This window comes from Salvelinus sp. IW2-2015, linkage group LG10 (assembly GCF_002910315.2).
Source record: "Salvelinus sp. IW2-2015 linkage group LG10, ASM291031v2, whole genome shotgun sequence".
Lineage (NCBI taxonomy): Eukaryota > Metazoa > Chordata > Actinopteri > Salmoniformes > Salmonidae > Salvelinus > Salvelinus sp. IW2-2015.
In genome coordinates, this window is record NC_036850.1 from 16,455,664 (window position 1) to 16,468,117 (window position 12,454).

The 12,454-nt window shown below is 41.7% G+C and overlaps 1 protein-coding gene across 1 annotated transcript in view; it reads left to right on the forward strand.

The window, feature by feature from the left end:
* LOC111969384 (disintegrin and metalloproteinase domain-containing protein 10) overlaps positions 1-12,454 on the forward strand; it is an 83,323-nt gene that overhangs the window by 46,266 nt on the left and 24,603 nt on the right. The window contains exons 3-4 of the mRNA XM_023995483.1: positions 424-542; positions 9,834-9,992. Coding sequence (XP_023851251.1) covers positions 424-542; positions 9,834-9,992 — 278 coding nt within the window. The remainder of the gene's footprint in view (positions 1-423; positions 543-9,833; positions 9,993-12,454) is intronic.

The following is a 12,454-nucleotide window of genomic DNA, read 5'->3' on the forward strand; positions in this document are numbered from 1 at the left end:
GATAAGACTGGTGTGATTCTCTTGAGCTCCCAGCCCAGGCATCTAAGTCATCAGGAATTTATAGGAAATATTATTCCTGAACAATAGATGTGCTGCTGAACGATCTAAAGCATTTGCCCATCCATTTAAGATGTTTCTCAAATAACAACCACTTTCTATTGTCTCCCCTGAGTGAAGTTGAAGGCCCTATGTCAGTCTTTATTTTCATTTGCTGTAGGCCTATGTGAAATTAAGTGTCTTACAGCCTAGTCTGTAGTCTTCTGTCTTTGTTGGGAGACAATGGTTTGGCATTGTTACTTGCCCTAATCCTTCTCCTGTCATTCTGGCTGCATAGATGTTTACTGAACCATGAGCGGGAATGTTTGAGGTACTAAACGGGGTCTGGGTAGTGTAGTAATGCATTTTCATGTTCCTCTCTTGCAGACATTTCAATCTGAGGATGAAGAGGGACACCAGCCTGTTCTCTCCAGACCTCACGGTAGAGGTGTCAGGAGTGGCGGCGCCCTACGACCCCTCCCACATTTACACTGGAGAAATCTTCGGTAAGTCCAGCAATTATGTCTTTGAACGACAAAGTCCTTGTGCACACAGGGACAATTACGATAGTTACCAGCGAAACGCTTCCCGCATCCAATTTGCTTTTGCGTTCATCTGTGGTGTGTGGGTGTGTGCCAGTGTGTTGTTGTGGGATTGTTACCATTGGTAGTCTGGAGTTCATTGTAAAAGCCCAGCCACCATGAAGCTGTGGTTTTAAACGTTGTTAATGGATATCAGTCTCCTCTCTTTGTCTGTCTGTGTGTGTGTGCGTATACGTGTGGAGAATATGTTAGTCAYGTTCCAGTCTCACATCCTCAGGATCCTCCCCCTCCCCATGCCTGCAGCAGAGCTCACATGTAACAAAAGGGAAAACAAGGCCAAGGTGTGTCYGTCCGGTCATGTGACATGATGTGTTTGTGTGAAGCTCTCAGATCCCAGCAGGCTCATCTCCACTCCACCTCATAATTTCCAGATGCTGTCATCTCTCTTCTCCTCTGCTGAACAGACTGTAATTCAAATCAGACTCCACTGGAGCACTTCCCATCTCTATCAAATGGAAATCTTGATCTGTTTCCTTTTAGAGAAGCAGCACTGTGTTGTTCCAAGGACGACGATGTTGTAGCCTATTTCTCATATCTGTATTGTGGTGTGATTTGTAATGCAATGGAAAGGTTTGTCCAGACCAAAAATTCAGCAAGCTTTTTATTTTCAATAATTAAGGTGGATGTTCAAAAGTTGGAATTTATATAAGTCAGAATAACTGTGCATTTACCCACTGATGTATTCATTTATTTGCACAATTTCAGAATCGGAAATCTAAACGTTGAACTTCTGTAGTTGTGATCTGCTGTAAAGGCCATACTCTGTGTCACCTTTTAATATCTCAAAATCATATTTTTTTTGTATATTTGTTTTAGCCCCCTTTTCCCTCCAATTTTCGTGATATTCAATTGTCCCATCGCTTGTCCCATCGCTGCAACTCTCCTACGGACTCGGGAGAGGCGAAGGTCAAGAGCCATGCATCCCCCGTAACACGACCCTGCCAAGCCGCGCTGCTTCTTTTTAGAACCTCCCTTTCTCCTGTTTTTCAGACATTAACATGTCTACCAAGATCCTATTACAGCGATGTCATAAAAGCCCCACTCATTTGCTGTGTGCTAGCTAGGTTTCCATCCAATTGGAATATTTCATGCAAATATTCAAAATCTCGATGAAAATATGCGTATTTTCCCACCAGTGGTGTGTTTCCACCAAACATACTCGTTGCAGATAAAAATCAGTGAATTTAACTTTTCATGTACCAAATAAAAATCTAAAGTTCATTGTGTTTCCAGTGCATTTTAGATTCTAGCGATCGTTTTGTCACAAACTGGTGCGTTAAATAGTAAATGTGCCTACTCTGGTCTCGCAGATAGTCTACAATGCGGGTAGGCTTAGTAGGGTAGGCTAGTCCACATGAGATGATTAAGAGCTAGAATTTTTTTTKTTGTCAAGCATYGATCATCATGTCACCAGAATAAGACCCTTGATATTTATTGGAAAGGAGCATCAAACTCATCACTGYGGTTTCACCACGCTGTGAAGTTCATCAGAACTTATTTCATCTGTAGCCTAATAAACTGCATGGTTTCACAAGTCGTAGTGGGAGGACCACATATCATATCATCGCGTGACACCAAGTTTACTTCGATACGATGGTTATTATATTTGCGCATAAAGGCCACCGCCTTTTCTTGCATAGTTAATTTTACAGACACAAAGAKCCCACTTGTCAAACAAACAAATTATTTGTAGGCATTTATTAACTTGTATCGAAACTTCCAGTTTCCATCACAGCTGTCGTGATTTTTTTTTTGTAAATATACATGGTATGCCTTTACTCGCATAAAAACTATGGATGGAAACGTGGTTACTGATAAGTGTAATTGCCAGACTCACTCTGGCTTACTTAGGGAATAATTAGAATAGTCAGAAGATGTTCATGTCTACAGAGGCCTTGATGTATGACAGAGAACCTTTAGGCTTTACAAAATCAAATCTAAAACCTTGCTTTTCCCCCCATTTCTTTTTTGTAAGTGGACAGTTTCCATATGAGAGATGAAACGCTGCAAGGAACACTTAATATTGTCCTCAAAGACTTAATAGATTTTTCCACATTCCCCAAGCTTGATGAGCTTTTTGGCAGTTGCTAATCTTCAGAGAAATAGTGGTCGGGTAATCATCATGCAATCACGCTTCAGCAAGCAAGGCTGCTTGCCAAAGGCATAATTGCTGCAATAACGAAGTGTTACAAAAATGGAATACTCTAGAATACTGCAATTAGGGATAAAGATTGCACTCAGAGTTGAATTGCAGTAAGTGGCAACATCTTTCTCTCCTCAACCCTTTTCTGTGTAATACAGTGCCTTCCGGAAGTATTCATATCCTTTGACTTATTCTACGTTTTGTTGTGTTCCAGCCTGAATTAACAATGTATTAAATATTGTTTTTTCCTCACCCATCTACTACATACAATACCCCATAATGACAAAGTGAAAAGATGTTTAATTTTTTTTTTGCAAATGTATTAAATTAAATAAACATTTCACATCCCTGAGTCAATACATGTTATAACCACCTTTTGGCAGCGCTTACAGCTGGCAGTCTTTTAAGAGCTTTTGGATTGTACAATATTTGCACATTATTCTGTTTAAAATTCTTCAAACTCTGTCAAATTGGTTGCTGATCTTTGCTAGACAGCCATTTTCAAGTCTTGCCATAGATCCTCAAGTCAAATCTGTGACTAGGCCACTCAGGAACATTCAATGTAGTGTTGGTAAGAAAACTCCAGTGTATATTTGCTCTTGTGTGAATTTGTCTCCCTGTGTCTATTGGGAAGCAGACTGAACCAGGTTTTCGTCTAGGATTTTGCCTGTGCTTAGCTCTATTCCTATTCTTTTTATCCGAAATAACTCCCTTGTCCTTGCCTATGCATAGCATACCTATAACATGATGCAGCCACCACCATGATTGAAAATATATAGAGTGGTACTCTGATGTGTTGTTACCGATAACCAATATTTAAAAATGTTGCGTCATTTTAAGCATTCTAGTACAGTTAAATAGTTAGAACACACACGCAGCGGTCTAAGGCACTCTATCTCAGAGTCATCTACAGTCAATCCAGGCTGTATCACATCCGGCTGTGATTGGGAGTCCCATAGGGCGGTGCACAATTTGGCCCAGCGTCATCCGGGTTTGGCCGAGGTAGGTCATTGTGTATATAAGAACTTTTTATTTTTTTTATTTAACCAGGCAAGTCAGTTAACCTCTACTTCATCACCATCCCTGATCCGGGAGCATCCTCATCAGTAAAAAGCTGACTAGCATAGCCTAGCATAGCGCCACAAGTAAATACTAGCATATAAATATCATGAAATCACAAGTCCAATACAGCAAATGAAAGATACACATCTTGTGAATCCAGCCATCATTTCTGATTTTAAAAAAAAAATGTTTTACAGCGAAAACACTATGTATTTCTATTAGCTAACCACAATAGTAAAAGACCGCATATTTTCACCATTTTTTTACCGCATAGGTAGCTATCACAAAACCGACCAAATAGAGATATAATTAGTCACTAACCAAGAAACAACTTCATCAGATGACAGTCTTATAACATGTTATACAATAAATCTATGTTTTGTTTGAAAATGTGCATATTTGAGGTATAAATCATAGTTTTACATTGCAGCTACAATCACAAATAGCACCGAAGCAGCCAGAATAATTACAGAGAGCAATGTGAAATACCTAAATACTCATCATAAAACATTTATGAAAAATACATGGTGTACAGCAAATGAAAGAAACATCTTGTGAATCCTGCCAATATTTCAGATTTTTTAAGTGTTTTACAGCGAAAACACAAATATAGCATTATATTAGCTTACCACAATAGTCAAACACACAACCGCATTTATTCACCGCATAGATAGCATTCGCAAAAACCAGCAAAATATATAAAATTAATCACTAACCTTGACCAACTTCATCAGATGACAGTCTTATAACATCATGTTACACAATACACTTATGTTTGTTTCGAAAATGTGCATATTTTGAGCTGCAAACCGTGGTTATACGTTGTGAATATGTAGCATCGATTCACCAAATTATCCGGAGATATTTTGGACAGTCACCTAATCTGACCAAAGAACTCATCATAAACTTTACTAAAAAATACATGTTGGACAGCAAATGAAGATACACTAGTTCTTAATGCAATCGCCGTGTTAGATTTTTAAAAATAACTTTACCATAACAAACAGCTTACGTTATAGCGAGACAGCGCCCGCAATAAGGGTGGAAAATAGGACTAAACATTTTCCACAGAAATACGAAATAACATCATAAATGGTTCCTACTTTTGCTGAGCTTCCATCAGAATCTTGTACAAGGAGTCCTTGGTCTAGAATAAATCGTTGTTTGGTTTTAGAATGTCCTCTTTTCCTGTCGAATTAGCAACCATAGCTAGCCAAGTGGCGCGAAGATGTCCATCTCTTCTCGACGCAAACAACGCAAAATTCCAAAACTCCCGATAAACGTTGAATAATCTGATAAAACTCGATTGAAAAAACATACTTTACGATGATATTATCACATGTATCAAATAAAATCAAAGCCGGAGATATTAGCCGTGTATACCGAAAGCTTTTCAGAAGGCAATCTGGGGTTCCTTCTCGCGCCTTCGAAGACAATGAAATTTCCAGACACGTCATTCCAAAAGCTCTTGTTCGACCTCCGATCAAGCTAGACACCCCATTCCACCTCCCACTGCCTGTTGACATCTAGTGGAAGGCGTATGAAGTGCATGTATATCCATAGATTTCAGGCAATTGAATAGGAAGGCCCTGGAACAGAGCCTCGATTTCAGATTTTTCACTTCCTGTCAGGAAGTTTGCTGCAAAATGAGTTCTGTTTTACTCACAGATATCATTCAAACGGTTTTAGAAACTTGAGTGTTTTCTATCCAATAGTAATATTAATATGCATATTGTACGATCTAGAATAGAGTACGAGGCAGTTTAATTTGGGCACAATTTTTTACAAAGTGGAAACAGCTCCCCCATATTGACAAGAAGTTAAGAACAAATTCTTATTTTCAATGACTGCCTAGGAACAGTGGGTTAACTGCCTGTTCAAGCGCAGAATGACAGATTGTACCTTGTCAGCTCGGGGATTCGACCTTGCAACCTTTCGGTTACTACTCCAACGCTCTAACCACTAGGCTACCCTGCCGCCCCTTAACTGACTTGCCTAGTTAAATAAAGGTTACACACACACACCACACGGACCAAAAAGTTATTTAGTTGGCATTTAAGTATGTCCCCATTACCAGTAAAACATAATCAAAACCTATTTCTTTCACTTACTTGCTGTGCTGTTTATTTGTTCAGTTTCATTCTCAACCAGGATTTCATCATACTTGTCAAGCAGTGAAGTTTCAGCTGTCTGTCTGTGGCCTCTCTTCCTCGGTGCGCACTGTCACTGTCAGTTTCCATCTTGTCCAGCTGTGTATGTAACATTTTCATGTAAACGCTGTTTGTCTGCATCGAAGTAGCGGTCCTTGCACATAGCATCGAGCATGGTGGCAACACAGTAAAGAGAGAATGCCTGTTGAGCAGGCATTTCAATGCCATGACGGAGGGTATCACGTCTGATGCAGGCGCAGTTGATGAGCTTATTTCTCCAGTCAGTTGTTCAAATGGAGCTAGCTAGTGTGTTCATGTTTCAAACATGTTCTCAAATGGCATCAGCGGTATGACAACCAGCACATTCATGAGCATGAAATACGACTTTCCTCAGTAGGAAATCCTCGACGACCCACTGTGTTGTCAAACTCAGCATGCTCATGGGGCTGTTATCGCTGGTCCAAATGTCGTGAAGTTAATAGCAGTGACGCTATTACTGTGTAACTCCGGTAGGGCAACATCTGAAAAATAGTGCATTTGGTAGTGTGTACTGGTGCTCGACCAGTCGGCGAAAGCCAACATCACCCACGACGGAGAACGGTTGATTGTCAAGGGCAATGAATTCCATTATCTTGGTGTTAATGGATTTCGCCTTTGAGTTGTCTCGCTGAAATGTTCTTACTCTTTCAAATGACTGCTCGACTTGCTGACTGCTCGATCCACACAGCAGACATTGTGGGCTAGGTTAGGAATGCTGTGTTGCATGTGTAACGCTACATTTTATGTGGCGTCATTACGTCATGTACCTACGTTATTAGTTTGCACGTCAGCTTTGACATCGGTTTTGCACATCGGCATTAAACTAGACATCGGGCCGATGTCGATGTTGGCATTTTTAGCTAATATTGACCGATTCCGATATATTCACCGATATATCCTGCATCCCTAATTGATACACAATCCAAAGTGTAATTTAATCATTTTTACCATGCTCAAAGGGATATTCAATGTCTGCTTTAAAAAAWWTTTTTTTTACCAATCTACTAATTGGTGCCCTTTGCGAGGCATTGGAAAACCTCCCTGGTCTATGTGGTTGAATCTGTGTTTGAAATTCACTGCTTGATTGAGGGACCTTACAGATAGTTGTGTGTGTGTGTGTAGGGTACAGAGATGAAGTAGTCGTTCAAAAATCACGTTAAACACTTATTGGTTCATGCAACTTAATATGTGACTTGTTAAGCAAATATTTAGGTTGCCATAACAAAGAGGTTGAATACTTATTGACACTTCAGCTTTTCATTTTTCATTAATTAACAAACCTTTCTAAAAATGTTTACAAAATTCCACTTTTACATTATGAGGTATTGTGTGTAGGCCAGTGACCCAAAATATACATTTACATTTAATCAAATATAAATTCAGGCTGTAACACAACCAAATGAGGAAAAAGTCCAGGGGTGTGAATACTTTCTGAAGGCACTGAACATCTCTGGCATTGTGTGTTGTTAAATTCAGTTGCTCATCAGTTGGCCTCTGCCTGATATTCGAAGAACCATGAACTGGCAGTGAATCGGTAATATCTCCAGTCCCATTCTCCTCCACCTGTAGCTAATAGCTGTCTGTACTGGGAGTAGAACCCATCTGCTAGTGAAGTACTGTGAGCTAGTAGAGAGCCAGAGACCAGACCTCTCCGTTATGTGTGATCAGATGGGCCTATACATTCATTTTCTCATTTGCCCCTCATAAAGACCAGCAGACTCCACTCTCCTTACTTTACATTAGCCCACTTAGCACTTTGGGGAGCAGGCAATTTCATGAACTAAATTAGGTGGTTACCTTGGTCCCAGTCTTGTGGAATTCCCATAATTGGAGTGAAGCTGCTTGTATCTGGACTGCAGTAGGGTTTCTGATGATAAGGTACAGGGGTAAAGAATATTCAATTTCCACTGTCTATACGGCCACATTAACCCAGCTCTCATTAGTGTAGCGTGTTCTTTTCTCTCCTTCTCTGACATAAAAGTCTTGTCAGTTGCCCTTGGGACGCGCCGTATTCTCCTGACTTAAACTGGGAATTATTAGTGCTCCCTTTGCTGATGCTGTGAGGGTATCCGTGTCTGAGTTCTGACTACTCCTTGGCACAATAATCAGACTTGATCCATATGTGCGCAGAGGATTGGTCTAAACCCCGACGGCACTGGCCTTTCATGCCCAGATAAAGGGCTTCCTCTCTGGGCAAATGAGCTGTGCCTTCTGGAGATCAGAAGGGGAATCTGTCCCTGAAATTATATCAAAACCATAGGGCCCTCTAATGTTACCAAGTGCTGCCCAGTATAAGACAACATAGATTCAATTGGTCCTCACTCTGTTCTCCAAGCTGTCAGTGGGGAAAGTATTATTAATGTATTATTATGAAGAAAATGGGACAGCAGAAGTCATCTAAAGTGACAGTTATTACTGTCAATGAATGGTCTCAGCATAGCTCAACATTCCTTTCCCTAGTATTTTGCTAATTTTGTTTAGATGTAGGTAATCTAGTTTACAGTACAGTATTATTTTGAGCAAGCACCTTGGTTATTGACTGTGGTTTGCTATTACTCTAATCTAATATGTGCCTAATGTACTGCAGTAGCATTAATGGAAAGCACTTTCTGTTTTTCTCACTTTCAGTATCAAAACTGCTACCAATACCAGTTAGTGTCCCAGTGTTTCCTGACGAACTGCATGGCTAGGGCCTGGAAAAACCAGGGAGAACTTTGGGCCCTTGGAACACACAGACAGAGATTTAGGGAGAAAGAGCTGGATGCTCTGTGGGACAGATATGTGTTCTGCTGTTATCGTTATCTCCAGCAGGAGAGCAGAGCAGACGGCCCCCAGCGGGCCTACTGGGCCTCTTTCCTCTGGAAACACAAACCTAACTGGGGAGAGAGGCTGGCTGGCTGGTTGGCTGGCTGCTTGTGTTTCTCTGTCTACGCTAAACTGCAATGGTCCCTCAGGATAGCTATGAGACAAACGCTCCAACATTTTTCGCAACAATACAGAACTGAAGAGAGCAGCAGATTTAAATGAAGTTGGGCTTCCCTATCCTGAGGAAAACAAGTCTTATTCTCTCCCTGATTTAGTTATCTTCTCCCATTGAGTTGCCAGTCATCTATGTCCTTTTCAATTATAGCCCTCCAGAGTGTGCTGTTTTTATAACACAGGTTAATTGGGAGTGGGAGTTTTTCTTCCAACCTGCATAGCTACTGATGGAAAATGTTTTTTAAGGTGCTTGCTCTTGACAAACACTGAATTAAAACCATTCATTTTCGTCAGCCAGACTTTCTCTGTCTGGTTCAAAGGTGGATGATGTTTAATAGACTGCTATGCCCTGACAGCATTTTGTTTTGTTCCCATTTCTTTCTCACTGGTTCCTTGATTCTTCAAGCATTAGTTGTGCCTTTTGCGTAAGAAACTATTCTTTGATTTTCCCTGACACTAACCAGAGTCCAAGATCTTATTACTAAAGTCATTATTTGTCTGATTTGAAGGTCAGATGAGAGAAGCAGGGATGAGTCTTTATGATCCAGACAGACAGGGATATGCTGCGTCCCACCCTGACTCTGTCCAAGACGGTTTTCCCCCCAGGAACAGCTCACGGTCTACCATCTGCTCAATATCTAGAGCTGTGCGTGTGTGTGTTTGCATTATGTTTTGTTCGTTTGTGTCAGCTTAAATTGGTCCATACCTTTTTGTGTGTGTTCCTCTCACACGTTGAGCATTGACTTTCTTCCTACCCCCAACTGATTAGAGTTGAGTTGACCACCCTTCTTCAGCCACCTGACCTCTGTCTTTCTTCTCCAGGTGAGAAGGACACTCTGACCCACGGCTCGGTGGTGGACGGCAGGTTTGAAGGCTTCATCCAGACCCACCAGGGCATGTACTACGTGGAGCCTTCGGAGAGGTACCTCAGAGACAAAGACGTGCCCTACCACTCAGTCATCTACCACGAGGGGGACATCAGTGAGTATACTTGATTCACTGCTCTCCTCTGCCAGTCACCCTGCAGTCCTGCTGAAGTAATGGTGCCAACATCACAGCACTAAAATGGGTTATGGCTGTCGTTAATGTAATAGGTATATTTTATAGACTTAAAGGGCATGTTCTTTAATGCTTTTGCTATATTGATTCAGAAGATGTTGCCCATACAGTATGACTCTGGGTGTGTGTAAGTGTTGATTTGTTTTTTAGGGATCTAGCTTTAGAAATTAGGCGTTCATTATCCTATTCAGCAGTAGGAATACAATTTTGTTCCAAATAACACATATATTTTGTGCAGGCAAAGATGGTTATTATTGGAAGCACAGTGGATGGCTTATTAACACCACAGTATTCTGTCAGTGTTATTCACTTTGAAAAGCAATTTTTTTCCATCATGAGCATGAAATGGATTGAATTGGCTGTAGCAGCTCTAAATAGCAGTACCATGGCTGTGCTCTTTTTAATTACAGTTGTCAGCCACTGACTGCAGTGACTAATCCATGCTGGCTCGTCTGTACCAGCTTTTCTCTCTCCACCTCTGCTACACACACATCCCTCCCTATCAGAGAAAACAGTAGGCGTCACACTGTGACAGGACAAGGACTTTAGATAGACAGTGACACCGAAAGGCGATTCTCTGCTATAGGTGTTTCTTGTAAGCAGAGATATGGACGATGATGGATGAATGTGTTCCTAAATGAACTGAAGGATGGGGGGTGGGACAGGACAGGTTTCTCTAGGCTTAGAGGTAAGGTCTTAAAGGCTGTGGAGTGCATACTGAGCAGAGTGGAGGTCTACGGTTCAAATACAATGCAGAGCTGTCAGAGGAGAGGTCTATCCAAGGGGAGTTTACATTGGGCATTTAGCCATACATAAGGTCAAGCCAAGGTCATGTCAGATGAACTGTGAAATGGGCCAGAGGAAGGGGAGCTGAGGAAGGTTGCACTGGGACACTGCGGCAAGACACACACACACAGGGTTAGGCTGAGCATCCATCTTCCTTAGCATCCAGGCCACCAATTATAAGTCGATCTGAGGTGTGGGCTAAGCTCCAGAGACCACTGACCCCACTCATCCCAGTACAGGCCAGAGCAGCCCTCTCAGGCAGGGAGAAAGCAGAGTGGAGGCCCACCCTGTGTTACTTGGTCCTCTTTTCCTCAGATGGGTCTGATTCATAGCCAGCCTGCCTGTTGACACACAGGCACAACCAGCCCAGCATGAGCCTGCAATCAGAGAACCTTTCTCTCACGCTTCGTCTCCACAATGTAGGCCTGTTCTCTCTTTTTCCTTTCCCTTTTAATTTTCTATGTATGTATGAGGTGTCAAAGCTCTCACCCTCTATTCCTCCTCCCATCCCTCTTTCTTTCTGTCTGTTTATCTGAAGGTGTGAACAGAGCCTTTCTGTTCCTCTTCCCTTTCTGTCTCAGTGTCATCCAATAACAGGCTGTCATCTGAACCCCTCAATAGTACTGCAGGGCTTGGTGACTGCCACAGTACCGGATTTGAGGTAGTTATGCCCTACCTATTATTTGTGCTCTTCAGATTTTTCTTCTTCTTTCCTTAGCAGATCATATTGCCTGAGACATTACATGAAGGGCCCCATTTCATATTTTTTCCTTCACTACTCTATGAAGCGAATGCCCCAAACAGAGAAGTTCTGTCAAGTCATGCTGCCGTGTGAAGTCCGGTCATAGCACTGATGGCAGCTCTCCTATAAAGACACTCTTACCTCATTTGTGCCACTAGGCACCACTATGGGTTAACATGCTCCACACTGCCTCCTTGTGGTGCATCATATTTATATTTGCATAGCGTGTCATGTTATCAGCAGTACATTAACACATAGTTGAGTCATTTATTAATCTGACTTTGGCTACATTCCTATAACACAATGAAGTATCAAATCCATATTGATACAAGGGGACTGAGTAAAGACAATCTTCCATTAGACCTGTTTGAGATCTTCATTCCATTTACGTTTTTGTCATTTAGCAGATGCTCTTACCCAGAGCGACTTACAGAAGCAATTAGGGTTAAGTGCCTTGCTGAAGGGCACATTGTCAGATTTTTCACCTTGTTGGGTTGGGGATTTGAACCAGCGACCTTTCGGTAACTGGCCCAAAGCTCTAACCGCTAGGCTACCTGCCGCCACATCCCATTCAGTGTAACATTCAGGTTTCAGCAGTTGTTTTAGTCAAGCTGCTGTTCCTGGGAATGTGTCTTTATCAACCCATTAATGAGTCTCTCCTCACAGATATCCTGTCTGCATTTGGATGTTTTCAGACATCAAAGACACACTTCAAATGCACTTCAAACAGGTTCATTTTGCGGCAGAGGCTTTTTTCCTTGAAGAAACTGGCACCTAATTTTAGAATTCTCTTTCCTGTTGAAGCCGGGGTTGGTGAGCGAGAGGACAAATGGTGGAGGGATGGAATGAAGAATGA